General features: G+C 28.3%; 1 protein-coding gene across 1 annotated transcript in view; it reads left to right on the forward strand.

The window, feature by feature from the left end:
- The window catches only part of LOC135927915 (uncharacterized protein K03H1.5-like), an 89,414-nt gene that overhangs the window by 27,419 nt on the left and 43,658 nt on the right, over positions 1 to 18,337 (forward strand). The window contains exons 3-7 of the mRNA XM_065464182.1: positions 9,079 to 9,213; positions 9,356 to 9,518; positions 9,778 to 10,098; positions 11,181 to 11,325; positions 11,445 to 11,612. Of these exons, the coding sequence (XP_065320254.1) occupies positions 9,079 to 9,213; positions 9,356 to 9,518; positions 9,778 to 10,098; positions 11,181 to 11,325; positions 11,445 to 11,612 (932 nt within the window). The remainder of the gene's footprint in view (positions 1 to 9,078; positions 9,214 to 9,355; positions 9,519 to 9,777; positions 10,099 to 11,180; positions 11,326 to 11,444; positions 11,613 to 18,337) is intronic.

Below are 18,337 nucleotides of genomic sequence, written 5' to 3' on the forward strand. Positions count from 1 at the left end.
ATCACATGTATTTATATTATTTTTCTTTGTATATTTTTTTTCTTTCTTTAGGTATTTTAGAGTATTTGACGTATTTGACCGGTCAATTGAGCCACTTTCCAACCCTGGTTTTGACAGCATCGCCTAATCTTCCTTTAGCACGGGCATACCTTTAATATAAAATTTATTTTTTATAACTCTCCAAATTTAATAATTGCTGCCATAAAGCGAAGTTAAATTACTAGAAAAATAACTCTTTTTTAAAAAACTTTATTATCAAATCCGCCTGATCCTCATTATATCTATTTTATGAAGAATATTAAATCTTATATTTTTTCCCTGCTTTTGCCTCCATGGATTTATAGGTTTTTAATATTCCGTTGCATGGTTATATATAATATCACCAATCTTCTTATTTCTGGTACTTATATATATATACATATAATACTAATTGATATCCTATTACATCTTAATCTTGAATACAAAATTTTGCTCTTTACTTTAATGGTGAAATCATTAATTTGATTCCAGAATCGATTAAATCTTATCGAAGCTTGAATTCTATCTCTAGCAAATTTGAAAAATAAAAATAGTTTGTTTTTATTTTAAAGCATATACTTGCTTTATCAGCTATATAAGATTTGCAATTTAATTGTTAAATAGTTTTTTTTGAAATTTGGAATGATTGAAATAAGAATTGAGCTATTAATGGATAATTTATTTCAAATAACTTTCAAAAAATAATCATTATAATAATATAAATTCTACTATATATATAGTATTTTTAAAGTAAAGTAATTAAATGTATTTGTAATAAAATTAAAATAAGGAAAATAAAAGTAATAGCCTTTAACAAAAATAATGTTTTCCTTAAACAAATTAATTGAATCAATTAAATAATATAAACATATTATTTGCAACACCTCTTTCTTTATGTTATTCTCCACGTCGATACTTAACTGCTCATGCTCGTTCATGCATGTTATCCTAATCGTCATATCATTAGCTTGATAATCATCGTCTCATTAGCTTGATAATCATCGTCTCATTAGCTTGATTATCATATCATTATCTTGATCATCATCTTCTTAGCTTGATTATTATCACTCGTTATTCTTTATCATTTATTTTATGTTGGGTAGAATAATAAGAATAAAATCGAATAGTTCATAATAATAGAATAAGAATTGAATTTATCATTTTTAATGCGAATTTATTTGCATTTTTATATATTTCTTTTATATATCGCGTTTTAGTTAATTTTTTTAAAAATATTTATTGAATCGCATATTATGACTGTTTTTTAAAATAATTTGTATATTCCATCGCGTTCATCACATAATCTTTAAAATAACTTGGTAAAAGTTTTATTCTTATCGGCCTTTCATTCCTCACTACGTCTCTCCCCCTTCAAAAATCCATATCGGTTCGTCGTTTTAACCTCCTGTCTCGCATGTTATCTTTTTTATTTGGTAGATGTGTCTTCTAGTTATCTTGCATCTATTGTCGATTCTGTACAATAATTCACTTTCTTTTTCAACAACAGCACATCTATCCCATTTGTTTTCGCAAAATGTCTACTAGGTGATTTTATCTTTGTCGTTATTTTTTTCTTTGTCGACCACTGGTTTCAGTAAGTCCCATTTTATTCTTGTGTTAAGTGAGAATAATAGTTTGCCTGTTGTGCTGTTCCGAGTATTACGATAATTAAATAAAAATCTTTCAAGTGTTATGTCTTAATCTGTATTCTTTCTCTCTATATTTTTTTTCATGCTGTTCCTACCATTTTTTCTACCTGTCTGTTGGACTGCTGACGGTAAGCTGCAGTTAGGGTATGTTTTTGCATGGTCATTCAAAATTTCTCAAACGACTGGCTCGTGAAGTTTGTGCCGTTATCCTTCACGATTTCTTCAGGTATTCCAAAGATACTAGTTGTTTTCATAGTTCAAAGCGATTTCAGTTGTGATTGATTTGACTGGGGTTATTAATGGAAATTTTCTATATGCATCTATTATTAACCAAAATTTTTGAAAAAAGGTTCCGTATAATCCATGTGTATCCTTTCGAAAGGTTTCGCAGCTATTGCCCATGGATGTTGAATTGAATTTACTACCCAGATGTTGCATGATTCACAATTTCTTACGTCGAGTTCAATGTCTGTGCTCATGTTTGGCCAATATATATAATCCTTAGCTATGCTTGGGTTTTTCCAGCAACCAAATATCCCATATGCAATTCATGCAGCATTGTTTTTCTTATGTCTACAGGATAAGCAATTGTTTATGATACTTAATTCGTTTTCCATGCTTTCGTATGATTTATTTTTACACCATCACCTTTATGTGTTTATCTAATACTTTATTAAAATTTATCAGAATGTTCCATAAATCATTTTTTTATAGTGTCAATAACTATATTATCGATAGTTTCATCATTTACAATGAGTCGTAATCTTGATAAACAGTCAGGAACTGTGTTGTATTTTCCGGCTCTATGTATTTTTTAAAATCATAAGCTCCCATTGCTATGTTCCATTGTAATCGCATTGACATTCAGGTATTTTCTTTCTAACCTTTAGCAAAGATATAAATCAAGGGTTTATGGTCAGTGATGATTGTAAATTTTGTCCCTATAAGATATTCTTGAAATCTCTTGATGGCAAATATTTTGGCTAGAGCCTCTCTCTCAATATAGTTTATCTCTGCTTTCAATAACGTTCTTGATGCAAAGACTATAAATTTTCCCTTTTCGTCGCCTTCTATGTGAAAAAGTACTGTTTCAAGTCATCGATTGTATGCGTCAGCAGATATTCCTATAGGTAAATTTTTGGATTAGGATAATTTAACGTAGGAGGTTCACTAATTAATGTCTTTATCTCATTGAAACTTTTAGTATGTTCAGCTTCCATTTGGCTATTTTTATATAGTGGGTCTGCTAGGTCTGAAAAATTATTCAAAATTTGTAGCAACTTGCCATTCCTAAAAATGAAGAAAGTTCATCATAAGATTTTAGCTCTATATTGATTATAGCTTTAAATATCTCAAAAGATGTCCTAAATATCTGATGTTAGTTTGCGTGAATACGATTTTTACAAAATTGGGTGTGAGACCATATTTCAATATTCTTTCAAAAACTTTATTTATGTTTTCTATATTATTTCATCACTCTCACCCGTTATTAAAAGATTGTCAATATAAAATTTCATATCCATCATATCTCCAAATATTTGATCTATGATCTGTTAAAATATTGCAGAAGCAGATTTAAGACCAAAGGGCAACCAGGTGAATCTGAAGTAACCTTTATGTGTAAATATGGTCAGAATGTCTCTAGAGTTTTTGTCTATGGGAATTTTCAGAAATGCGCTTTTGAAGTCGATTCGAATTTATTTCCTTTTGATAGTTTTGCTGTTAAAACGTTTATTCTTGGTATCGGTTATTTAAAATAATCCAGTGCAGGATTAACTATCTTTAAAGTCGACACACCACCTGCGACTCCCATCATTCTTATACACTGGAGTTAACGGACTCGCCCAACGTAGGTTTTTTACGGGCTCAATTATTTTGTCCTGATTCTACCTGTTTAGTTCTTTACCAATGTCTATTCAAGAGTATGGTATCTTCTTGGCGGTATTATTATTGGTATGGTATCTTGCCTTAAACGAAGTTTAATGTTGGGTTTGTTGATAGGTTTATTAGTCATTTTCAATTCGCAATTTCGTACAAGTTTAGTAAGTTTATCATTATAATAATCATCTATATTTAACATTTTTTTAAAAATATTCTTGAAGACATTTAACCAAATTCTGCCAAGTAACGGACTCTTATTGCTATTGACAATGATCGTTTGCAAACATCAACTTTTTCGATATTAACTGTGTTTAATGGCCGTATTCTTTTTGATTTCTAGTATTCAAGTTATTTCTGTTGTAGTTAGTATGTGATCTGTTATCATATGGGATCTGTATTTTATCTGTAGTCTCTATTATTTTGACTTTGCTGTGAATCATTATTATTGTAATATGTATATTTTGCATATTATTATTGAACCTATGATTATTTATCATAATTTCTTACATCTTTTCCATCGTTAAACACCTCATTGTATTGTCTGTAATTGTTGTTAAATTTTCTGTTGTCGCTGTATTGATTGAATCTGTGATTATTATTTTCTTGTCTTGGGTAATTTCTAAATTGTTGGTATAAGATCTGTAGTAAGTATCGAATATGTTTTGATTATTGTATCTATTATAATTCTAATGACGAGGTATATAGTAGTTGTTTTGGCTGTAATATCTTTGACTGTCAAAATGTGGTCATGAAGTTCATTGTTGAACATATTTATTATCATATTGTACCAATTTTCTATTCGTATTTGCTAATCTGTTTCTCGTCTGACATCTTATTGGTTTCTTTAGATTTTGGTTCATTACAAGCCTAACGTATCTAGTCAATAGCCTTTTGAGAAATAATATTTGAGTCGATCGTTTATAACTCACTTATTTTTATTATCTCATCTATTTTGTCTAAATCTTTAATTTTAAATTTAATGTCATGGTACATATTTTGATTTTCTTTAAAGTTCTATCCTCTGTTAAATTGCATTCCTTACTTAACTGACAAATTTTAATCGCCCCACAATCATCTTTTACTTTAGACATTATAAAAATTTTATGTTATGATTGCTTTATATTTTTCGTTTCATATGTATACTTAATTTATGTGTTTTTATTTTATGTATTTTTGTACAAGCGAGTTTTTCTTTCCTTAAATTCATAGTATCTTTTCTAAAATTTTAAGTTCTTTTTTTCAAAAAATTTTTATTTTTTACGATAGCCTTTAAAGGTTAAAACCTGTCTACCTTTATATTTTTTATTTTTGTTTATTTACATATATATTTTTTACGATAACCTATGAAGGTTAAGAAAACTATACCTATGATCATATTATTAACTTAAATATTAATTAACTTGATAAATAAAATAAATAAATTAACTAAATAAAGTATAATAATAAGAATATCATAAAAGTTTGTAGGTAAGTTAACAGGGGCGTCGCTAGTTTTTACAATCTCAGGGGGCTCAACTAAAAAACATTTTGGGGGGGGGGAGGCGAAGCCCCATACCCCCCTAATTTGCGGACCTACAGCCATTAATATATAATGCATTTTTAAGATTTACTAACTTGGAACAATTATTCTGAATTTCATAATTTGTCATTTATCATATTATGCATACAAAATAAACTAGTATATAAATAATTAAAGCAGTACAAAATATTTCTAAATATAGTATTTAAAATACAAATTCTATTTATTACAGTATGAAATATTTTCACTGATATAAAAAATTTTAGCGTCTAAAGAATTACAAGTAATAAAAAAAGGTAAATTAATTGATACATATGAAACAAATGATATTGGTTTTTAAAAGCCACATAAGGCAATATAATTCTTAGCAACTTACATTGACAAAAGGCCATGAAACATATCTGTTACCATTTTACAAAATGTTTTATAGAATGGACCAATAAGGAAAAATTTATAGGCTTAACCAAATTTACAATTCTTGAAGAAGAGAATATAAACGACCAATCCAAATCATAAAACTATATGATGGTTAGAGCTTCCTTTTAGATAACATGATGGAAGCTAGTTAAGTAATCGAGAAAATTATTGCTAGATATTATATTTCTAAAAGATTATCTTCCATTTTTAATGATTTATAAACGACTACACAGTTGACCATTATTGCTTATCTAAAGTATGCTTTCAACAGTTTTAGTACGCCTACACAGTTGACATTATTGCTTATCTAAAATATGCTCTCAACAGCGATAGTAATAATCTTAAATTACATAGCTCACAAATAATAGATGCTGGTTAATTTGCAGTCATAGCCATGACACCCACGATGTTACCTCATATCACAATTATTCTGTTAGATAATTGATAAAATAAAAACACTATAAATAATTAGAAAAAATTATGCAAATATATTGAAGCCTTTTGCGCATAGAAGGAACAAAGGTTTAAACATATATCATTGAAATCTCGAGGCTTAGGTAATATTATTCTGGCTACAATATTGAGTTAGCCGTTTTAAAAAATCGGCTCAAAATGAGCCGTTTAACAACATTAATTTGGACCTTAAAAATATTTATAGGAAGATGTAATTAAATTTAAAAATGAATAATATAGATTAGTGATTTTGAACTTAGCTAATTACAATATTAAATTTGTTAATTTTCATTTAATAATATATAAATTTAATTACGGTTATATAATAATTAAAAGTCAATTTAGCTTCAACTGTTATTGCAAAATTAATATTTAGTGAGTGATATTGATATTCTATTTTTAATACAGAGTTAGATTGCAAGCTGACATAGTGAAAAATATAATTTATATGTATTAATCTAATCTAATAATTAAAATAGTATTCATTTAATAAAAATTTAGATGGTTTATTAATTTTTAAATAATAAATTTAAATCTATATACTTAATAAAATTATAAAAGAAATCGTTCAGGGCAATTATAATTTATTTTTAGTTCAAAGGAATGTTAATGAGCCATTAAAAAGATTTTTTTTTTAGGGGACTATTCAAATTTTTTAGGGGGCTCGAGCCTCTGCCTAGGTGGTAAATATGATAAAATAAAAATATCATAATGCATATTTAATTAAATGGTAAACAAAATATTATAAAATAATAAAGTAATATATATTTAATATTTGGTAGGTACATTACATTTTACGAAGGAAGCCAGCATTTTTATTTTATATATTTTTTTTTAGATAGGATCTGCTGCAGACTGACTAGACATGGTGCCATGGGTAGCTAACCCCTTACCAGCAGAGGTTAGGTAGGCACTATTTTGAGGAATTTTTTTATTTTATAGTATTGGATTTTGTATAATCTTCAAGAAGTTAATTTAAATTTAATAAATACTATATTATGTAGAGATTTATATTTATGATGATTATTTTTAAATATGTTTGAAATAAATTATCCATTGATTGCTCAATTCTTATTTCAATTCCTCCAAATTTCAATTGGTGGAAGCGCAAAGCGGTTACCCTATAGTTCTCCACTTTTTTCTAGTGATGAACTAAAAATTAATTTAAAATAAAGATATATAATCAGAGACTTGAAGACTTGGCCCGAAGCCCAGCCCAAAATATATCCGGGCAGGCTTGAAAATTTTTTTTAAAAAATACCCGGGCTGTAGCCTAAATTTTTTTTAAAAAAATATTTGAAAGCGCCATTATTAGTTATAAAAATCAAAAATAAATATAATATATTTTTAAAAAATCCAGGCCAGGCCTGAAAATTTTTTAAAAAATAAAAGCCTAGCCGAGCCTGAAAATATTTTTCAAAAAAGCCCAAACCGGGCCGAATTTTGAAAAAAATTCTGGCCTCGCAAATAGTACATCTCTCTGGTATTTTTAAGTAAATTAATTAAAAGTATTTGAATAATAAAATTAAAATAAGGAAAATAAAATTAATAGCCTTTAACAAATATAATGTTTCGTTAAACAAAATAATTGAGTCAATTAAATAATATAAACATATTATTCACAACAGTTTTACTTTTTAAAAGGGTGTTTATTTCATAATATTTTTTTGGCATTTCCACTTTATACTTGTGCTGAATTTTGCATTCCCAAACTTCTTCATCCATGCCTTATTAAGTTTGATCGTAATGATAATACGAAATCTGAACCCTAAAAAGTTTCAATTTGACCATGCCTAATTGTCAAAAAATTGTATGAACATTTTATATATGCTGAGATTATCACAGGTTCTAACAAAGGTTACGGAGTTTGTTTTTTTTTTACCTAGGATTGATTTATTTCCTAGCGATACGCAAACGCAATTACATATTATAGCAGTTAACATAATTCGATCTAACTACAGCAGTTTCCGATTCTTTTTTGATGGAATAAAATTAATTATTCATTTACTTAATTATAGCTTGTTATGATATTATTTCACTATTGTGCATCATTTCATATATTAGGAATTTAATAAAGATAATTAGTCATTTTGTATAATACAGGCTTTGGTTATTATTCTAAATAAAATTCAAGGTAAAATATTTACCCATGTTGGTTTATATTTGTCTGACCCTTTTTTTATATCTCGATGTTCCTCACAATAAAACACCGAGATTTTGATAATACCGCGCTTAATCAGGGTAAAACTTTAGATAATAATTTGTTTTTAACCCTAATATTGTTTATCAGGATATCCTTGCTTAATATAGAAAACAAATTCTTTTACTTTTGCTTATATTTTTTTTTCATATTATATTTTTTAGCAACGTTATTATGGTATTTTTGCACTATTCTTTATTTTTATCATATTTTTCTATTGTATTAAAGTAATGTTTGCTATGTTATTTTAATTTAATTCTATATTTAAGTCGCGTATCTTTTATAGGAAAAATCATTTATAATTAATTTTAAATTTAACATAAAATATTTTTTGCATTTGTTCGTAATATTTAAAAATAAAATTTTCGCATTATTTTTTTTACTACCATTAGTGATTTGTCACGTTTTAAACTCATCAATTATAATTCACCTTTTAATATTTACAACCATTTGTGATTCATCGTCGTTTATGATTGATTCACTACCATCTTTCTTTTATGATCATTTGTGAATCACCACTATTTTTTATTCTCGTCCATTCCAAATTCGCCGCTATTTGTGATTCGTCGCATTTATGCACCATCATTCGTGATTCACCGCCATTTGTGATTCTCCATCATTTGTGCTATTTATGATTAGCCACCATTTGTTTTAATTAATATTAGCTTAATTAGGTTATAAATTTTTAAAATTGGATTTCTGAATCACGATCTTTCACTCTCGTGCGGGTTCCCATGGATAGATCAAATTTGAAAAATACTTGCCTAAATAATATATCATGTGGCATATTTATATAATTAGTATAATTTAAATTTGCCCGAATCAATCGTTTTTAAAAATTTAGCGGTTTAGCTAAAATCGCGGATAAATAAATTTTGATAGGGGAGGGGAGAGGGAGTGCATGGTTTACCTCTTTTTAATTTATAAACTTTTTGTTAAAGACTAATACATTTCAAGCTTCTCTAGTAACTAATGGCAGACATTCATTCGTAATTTTCAATTATCCTCAACTTTTATGGACTACGGGAACGGCGAGTGCTGGTAATTCTTTAGGTTTGGGAGGAAGACCTGCTATGGTATAAGTCAAACATTTTTTTTTATGTTTGTAAATTTTTTAAAATATCTTTAATTTAATTAGGGTTTCTCTTAATTAAAATATTTTTTAAATAATTCATAAATATTTATAAAATTATAATAAAACTGCAATAATAAATAAAGGCGGGTTTTAATGCCGGTGATGGGAAAAAATATTTTGCTTTACCAGGTTCGAGGACCGAGAAGATATTAGATATCAGTAAATCAAGCAATGTTAAAACACCTGGAAATTGGATATTCAAAGTCGACGACAATAAAATCATTAACGGCGGTTGCAATACGAAAGGTAGTATTTTGGGGGGATATTTCGTGAAAAATATTCTTATTGAAAGAAATCTTTAAAATATTAGATTTGAGTTTTTCGTAGTAAAAAAAGTAAAAAAGTATTTGATTCATTCTTGTTAAATTAAACATCCTTTTAAATTTTATAAATTTAATTTTATATTGATTTAGACCAGAAAACTAGGAGAAAGCGACCACCTAAATAATGTGATCTCATTTTTACTTTCCATATTTTTTAATGAAAAAATATATGTCACATTTAGGGACTCTCGTATTACAACCTGCTCAAGGTAGTATGTTGGGCGGAAATGTTATTAAAATAACGGGCCCATGTTTTAATAAACCCAAAGTGAAGACCAGTAAGAGAGCCGATCAATCGGATAATAATAAAATGCAGGACGAAGGAGACAAATCCAATCAAATTAAATGTATGATGGGAAACGAAGTAGTCGATGCGAAACTTGACGAAGAGACCGACACCGTATCCTGTATAACTACCTCGTTTCCCGGGGCTGGACAAATTCCTATATTTTTGTCTATAGATAATGGACAAACTTTCCCATTTTACGGAATTTACAATTCGAGTTTTTATTTTTACATATTTGTTTTATTCTTGAGTGACAAAGTATGTTTTACATTTATTTATATTCACACATTAATATTTTAATAGCAGGCTAACAAGTCACAAACTTTTAATATATTCTAAGCCCTTCTCATCTTTTGTATATATTTTTATAACAGTCAAATCTTTTTCTTCTTCATTTAATGGCGGTTTTCCAGGTTTATTCATGGAAGCCAGCCTCCTTTCTAATCCCCTTCTCCATTTATACGGTCATGGGCATTGCTATTAGTGAGATCCATTTTTCTCATAACATCTATTATCACTTTTATCTATGCCGTCTTAGGTCTTCCTAGACTTGTTCCCCATACTTCCATCAAGATGCATCTCTTTACCCAATTATTGTTATCTTTCGTTCAGCATGCCCAAGCCACCTTCGCTTATTTCTTTTCATTATCACTCTAATTGCTTCTATTTTAATCCTTACTCGCTATTCCTTTCTTGTTTCTCTCTCCTAAAAATACCACACAAATCCATTTAATATCACTTACATTACCCATGTTCCACCATAAACTATACAACTTCTCATACAGCTTGCGTAAAATTTTTCTTTCAACATTAGATTATATTTGTTAGAATAGACCACATATCTCAAAACTTCTTCTTCCCGTCATGCTCCCTGTATTCAACTTGGCAACACATAATATATCATTGCTAGACCAGTTTCTTCAAAATGTCAGGCTGTTTAAAGCCATTGTATGTCTCCTTTCACGAAGTTTGGTCATTTGTTTCCCATCCTTCATTTTGTATTAGTAGGTTAAAGATGTACACGGAATACTTTGGGCTGTACCCCGTCTCTATTTGGGTTTCTAAATTGGATGCATTTCCACATATCACCCACTTTACATGACATTTACACCCTGTCGATGGATGTTGATCATATTCTTAATCCAGACCACATTGAACCTTTTAAGTAATCATTAGCTGCCCGGATATGTTGCCACTCCCCTGTCATGTTAAGGTTGAAGGTAGTTTTGGAGAAGAATCTAAGTCAAATCAGATCTATAAAATCTTACTTTTGTATAATAAATATAAATTACATTTAAGTCAGCCCTGAAAATATCAAACCAGCCATAAATAGGCGAAACATGCTAAACTGGACTCATACACCGGAAGGTCCTTACATAATGCAATGGGAACCATTAAGTCTTCCTGATGTTGAAAATGTCGACATTGATTTGATGGGTTATAAGTAAATAAATATTTATATTATATATAAATAGGAGGGCTAACGATATATAAGATTTTTTTAAGTGACGTAGAGAAAATACGATAAACATAATTAAAATTACGAATAAATATGAATTTCAGAGAAGAAAAGGGCAAATTCGTTCCAAAATTTTACCCCATAGCTCACGACGTTCCAAACAACGGATATTTTTATATAGATCCATGGAGAGTTGAATACAGAGCTCATGACATAAAAGTAGGGGCTTTACGCGTAACTCCTAAAAGGGAGCGAGAAGATGACATCGAGATGTAAAATTTTAATTAAAAATTTATTTTTAAAAAAATATTTCCAAGCGTCTATATTTTTGCTCAATTTTTATATTTTGTAAAACCTCTAAAAGAAATCGAATGTCTAATATATTTAATTGTTTTTATATTTGCTTAGCCATGGCTGGTGTAACGTGAAGTAAATACCCATTATTAGTTAATAATCGCGCTTTAATGAATGTTTTTTCATTTGCAAGTTATTTTTAATTGTAAAAAACGATGGAAAAGAACTCAATTACATTTAAATTATCAAATTTATTTGCCTATGATAATTATTTAAAATATCAGTATTCATTTTTGAGCATTTTATAATAGGCATTTTGTATGAATTCCGGGAAAAAAGCTTGTTGGGAAAAAAAAACTCGACCGAAAAAACTGCCGGTAAAAACCTAAAGGAAAAATCTTAAGGAAAAAAAGGACAAAAAACACTATCTTTTAAATGAAATGATAGTTAAACTTCTTTAAGACCAATGCGAGTAATATTGCTAAAATAGATAGAAACTAATTATGATATAATCATGCAACTTTTATTAGTAACTCAAAATGCATTTTAAGCTTTGAAGAGAAGTTAAAGACAAAAGTTTATAAACGACAGAATAAAAAACGCCTTCAAGATTCGAAAAATGCATGAATGTATCATACCATCATTTCATGTCAGTTAATGAATATTATAAACTAATTTATTATGAAATGTAGATGATACAATCGCAAGAATGAAAAATCGTTTTATGGATCATTTAATCAATATGCAGTTGGGATTTAAAACTTGTAGGGAATCATGTTTCAGTATAGATATGATTTTGAAATGGTTCCTTTAATTCTTAAAAGAGATGTGTTTTTACTACTCAAAGTTGGAAAAATATACTTTAAACTAGAGGACGTCATAACCATATTAGAACATGATAAGAAAGAAATTATTTCGATTGCTTGAGTATATAAAATTTATTATAATGCTATTAACAATTCCTGTAATTGCTTCTTCTGCAGAACGATCGATTTTAGGACTAACACGTCCTAAATCGTATATAATTCTACGATGAAATAGCAACGACTAAAATGTTAATAAAGAATAAGCAAACGAATTTAATTTAAGATAATGAATATTTTTATAAATAAAAATGAAATAGGAAGAAACATATTTTACCATAAATATTATTATCATTTATTATATTATATCATTCACAAAATCAAAATATATTAAATATTATTTAGTTTTTATAATATAATAAACTTAAAGAGAAATAAAAAATGAGGTTTTCTATATAAAATTCAAATTGCAAACATTTATTTTCTATTTTTATACAATTAAAATAAAAATTTGATTAGCCTTAACCATATGATACAAAGGACACCATCTGATTGTAAATATTCCAAAGGCTGCTTCCCACGGCATACAAACATAAATAATTTAATTTCAAAAGCACTTAAAAGGGTCAGCATCCCAAATACTCTAGGGACTAATCATTTTGCATAAGCAACAGAAGATTCGATGGTATCAGCCCTATACCTTGGTTTTCAGGTCTTCCAGTAGCTTGGGATGGGATTAAACATGCATCAATTTTACGGTGTGGTGCAATAAATTTGGCAAATTATTTTTAAAAAAATATTCAGATATCGAAACGTTAACGAAAAATCAAAGTAAAATAAAAATAAGTAAATTAATATTATTAAAATCAATCGTCTTAAAGTAAATTGACTATTTAATAATATCTTATAATATAAAATATTATTCCCTGAGGCAATTAAATTATTAAACTTGGACGATATATGACATCTTCTTCGGACACATATTTATAAAAATTCAATTATTACATAATAATAACTTATAAATTTGTCATCAAATCTATATTAATAAATGTTAAAATAGCACGTGTTCAAGGGTATCTCAAAGATCTCCAAGTGCCATATTAGACAACATTAAAATTGTATATCTAGACTTTTTAAAATTAATTTATCTTACATAATCAGATCACTGACCCATAAATTATCTTACATAATGAATATTAATGGCAGGGATGTTAGAGTTGTGTCGACATATCGAACAATGATCTATAAATATAAGATAAATATGAAATCTAAACACTGGTCTATAATTTGGGAATTTTTATGAGTAAAAGATTGGAATTGGGAAATTAAGACTTGTTTTTACATGTGTGTTACCAAATAAAATAATGTCAACGTTATTTAATATAAGAAACAAATGAGATGTGTTGACATATCGAATTGAGATCTCCAATTGTACATAGTTAAAGATTATAATTAAATATATGGTAATATGAATGTAAATATAGGATAGATCGAGATAATGTGGATTGATTTTAATAAATTTTACATACTCTGAAAATATTAAAAATAAATTCTTTCTTACTTTATTGTTTTTAATATAGGTATGACGCCCTCTTAAGAGCTTAATGTATATTTTCCAAACTTTGAGTAGTTCAAAACACCATTTCTAAATCAATTCCACAGAAACAACGCTGAATTCCATTTTTGAATCGCAAATTGCTCCATATTAAGTAAATGATCCTTTACTGGTTTATTTAAACGATTTTTTATTCTTGCAATTTTATGATCTAAATTTCTCATAAATTTGTCTATAATATTCCATAACTGTTCCGAAATGATGGTATGATAATTAGAACAATCTTAAAGGTGTTTTGCAATAAAGCAGGCTCTTGATTCCTTTGAAATAAACTTTTCAAATTTATCGAAACTATCATCTTGTCTCAGGCGCGTACGCAGGAATTTGGTCTGGGGGGGGGGGGGAATAATAAATTTTTTTAAGAAATAATATTTTTAATTAAAAATACTAAGCATAAATTTATTAGGATTAATAACTTTTTCTAATACACAATTTTAAACTAATGTGAATTAAAAAAATTATATATATAAACTGGCATTTAAAAGTGAATCATAAAATATAAAGTGAATATAACCCACGATATGAATCACCTAAATGACCCAAAATTGAAATTTGAATTTTTTGAGCTTTTAAAATATATAAAGTATAAAAAATTTAAATGTTGTAAATATAAATTAATACACAAAAAGTTTCTTAGGAATAATTGTATTTTGTATGTTTTGAGCTAATTTTTCAATTATCAATCCTTGCTTGGCGTTAAATGTCTATGAATATTCAAAAGATCCAAATCCTTCAATCTACTTTCAGATGTTGTATTTCATAGGTATGTTTTTCACAGACTTGCAGGCCCGGCCCCCGAATTTTAATTTTTTTAAATATACCCGGGCCGGGCTCGTAATTTTTTTTAAAAAAAACACCCGGGCTGGGCCTGAAAATTTTTTAAGAAAAAATATCCGAGCCGAGTTGTATATTTTAAAACCAAATATTTGAAATCGCCATTATTAGCTATAAATATCAAAAATAAATATAATTTATTTTAAAAAATTCGGGCTGGGCTAGCCGGGCCGGGCCTGAAAATTTTTTTAAAAAAAACCCGGGCCGGAAAAAATTTTTAAAAAAAATCTGGGCCTGGTCCTGCAAATGGTACCTCTGCAAGGCTCTGTTATTCTTCTTAAAAAAGTGAATGTTCTCTCATTAGTTTACTAAAGAGCTGCTAATATATATATAACCATTTTAATAATTGGGAGTATAATCTAAAATGTGTTTGAAATAAAATGCATGTATAGCATTTTTTGGGACTGTATCAACCATAGTTAATCTTTTAATCATAGTTATTCAGCTAATAAGGCATCATAAGATATTTTAACATCTTCATGATAAAAATATAACAAATATTTATATTTTTTTTCTATCACCATATGAAAAAGGTTGGGAGAGGGGACATTTGTTTTATAATACTCTTCTACTGATCCTATATTAATGTTTTGATGATGAGCTTGCTTGCTGCAAGTCGAGGGGGACAAATATTTAACACGTATAGCTCTGCTTTTGACTCAACAATAACATATAAAATATGAAATTCTTCAACAACACTAGCTCTATTTCCTTGAGTTCTAATAAACAATGTTATGTTTTTGAAAAGTATTACATAAAATATTTGTATAATTAAATAATACATTCTAATGAGAAAAAAAATTTGGAATAAGTATTGAATCCAATAATTTTCTTGCTTCTGAGGAAATATTTCTTTCAAGCCATTGTGGTATTTCAGTAATAGCATTAATAATCAGCTCTTCTAACTCCAAAATAGCTGTTACTGTGGCGGAGACTCGATCTCGTTGGACAAGCTTGCAATTTTTTTCTCCCTGTTGGACAAGGAGTTTCAGAGATAATTATTATTTTATTAGAAATTTAGATAAATATTACGCCACTAAAATTTGAAAATAATAGGTAAATTACGCCAAGGAAAACTTGAAATCGAAATTGATTGATAAAATAACTTAGTAGATGAATGTGATAAATAAATGTAATTAAATATATATAATATTAAGAATAAATATTAACAAATATAAATTAATATTAACAATAATATTTTTGAAAAATATAATCCGGCATCTACATTTTTTGGCTTTGGGGGGGGGGGGGGATTTGTCCCCCTGCCCCCCCCGCTGCGTACGCGCCTGTCTTGTCTTATTGCATCTAGAATTTTGATCAGTATCTCTATTTTATATTTAACATTTTGTAAAAGTAATAAGGAATTTTGGATTTTAACATTTAAAACTTCTACTCTCTCAAATATGGTTATCATCATTTTAAGAAACTAGAAGTTTACAAAAAGCTTTATTTGGTGTAACAATTATTTGCTCTTGTAGTAACCTCACTGCGAAATGTATTGATAATTTCTAACAAATGTTTTATGATTATTTTTTAATTCTTTAAATTAATTTTAGAAATATTATTCGCATTTGAACTATCCTTTTTATTTTAGATGGAACAAAATATCTTTATGTGTTTAAGGAGAATCTTAAACCAAAGATGATAATCTTTCATTAATATACTATAAAGTAGCTAATTTTTGTAATAATATTAAATGAAATTTGTACCACAAGATTTAATGTCTGACCTGCACAATATACATTGATTGCTCTGGATTCTTCATTACGAAGAGATGTTTGTAGACCTCAGGCGCGTAATCAATGGGGGGAGGAAATCCCCCCATCGCAAATTTGCCTGTTCTCTTAAACATCATCTTAAGCTAATAAAAAATTTTCCCCTACACCTCCCCCCCCCCACCTCTTTCAAAAAATGTATACCTTATATCATTATAGAAAGAATTAGTAAAAGTTAATAACTTTTAAAAATAACTACTATAACAAAATTTTTAGAAAAAAAAGCATTTTAATATAAAAAAAGTAAAACCCAAAATTATTTTTATAAAAATCTAATAGAGCTAAGAGCCTACAATAAGTGGACTTAAAAATCTCTAATAAAATTTATGGGGAAAAAATTCACCTAACCTAATAGTGCCCCCCCCCCCTAGCAAAATCCTGAATACGCTTATAGTAAACCTGATATTTTTCCACTAACAATAGAAGTTCCGTCATAACATTTAAGATAAACATTTATATTACCCTATCCATTTCCAATATTCAGCTTTCTTTCTCTCAAATTATACACGTTTTAACATATTCTATTTTTCGTTATTTCTCTTCTCCCTCTGAATGAATTAGCTAGTGTTTTATAAAAAACCCAAATTAATTTACATTTTAATCCTATTTCCTGAGATATCATAGTTTTACAAAAAAATCAACTGATTATAATTCCTCTTTAACTCACCTTGATAATTTCCATTCCTGTGTCATAGCCTCTACCAATTTTCTCCTTGACCTTCTATTTCTGCCTTAATTTATTTTTTCCTATGTTTTTTGTCACTATACCCTTCCTCCATTTTACGGGACCTTTAAACTAGTGATCTGCATCGGGTTTAATTTTTAAAGCCTGCCCGAAATTTTTTTTATAAAGTTTTCGGCCAGGCCTGAACCCGAAATTTTTTTTATAAAAATTTTGCCGGCCCGAATTTATTTAAATATAGAAATTAATTTTTATAATTACTCAAAATAAACGATATATGTTATATGGCGTCTACTTTCTATAAATAAAATCACATATTTTTATTTTACATAAAAAATTCAACATAAAATTGATAAATTTATATATATTTTAAAAAATTTCCAAGGCCCGACCCACCAGGCCCGAATTTTCTTAAAAAATATTAGGGGCTTCGAGACGGGCCGGGTTTGAGCCGGGTACAGGCCGGGCCTACTTTTGCAGATCTCTACTTTAAACATCAGCACCCATATTAACTTTCCTATTATATCTATCTTCACCAAATATTTGCTTTTGCATCACCTTTTCTTTTAAAAGATCTTAATATATTCCAACATCGGCTGGTGATCTTCCCTTAGTTGTTTTAACGTTATTATATGAAAAAATTGACAGCCTCCTTTTCAACCAGAGCTTAACTATGGCCACAATTCTTTCTACTTGACCATTGGACTTGGGGTAATACAACGGAGAAATTAACTGCTGAATATTCCATCTACAATAAAACTGACGAAGTTCATTTCTTTTAGAAGCTTGACCTCCACCTGATACCATCGCTTTCATTAACCATATTTTGCCGGAAAAATCTTTCATTTTGTCTAAAGCTACTTTCGTTGATAAATCTAACACTTGATAATCTATCCATTTTAAACAGGCATCTGCCATTATAAAATATATTTTCTTCTCAAATTCTACTATGTGCATTCTTTTATTCCCATAGACCCTAGACAGGTCTATGGTA

Source organism: Gordionus sp. m RMFG-2023, chromosome 1 (genome assembly GCF_954871325.1).
Source record: "Gordionus sp. m RMFG-2023 chromosome 1, tfGorSpeb1-WG-v2, whole genome shotgun sequence".
In the NCBI taxonomy this organism is placed as follows: Eukaryota; Metazoa; Nematomorpha; class Gordioida; order Chordodea; family Parachordodidae; genus Gordionus; species Gordionus sp. m RMFG-2023.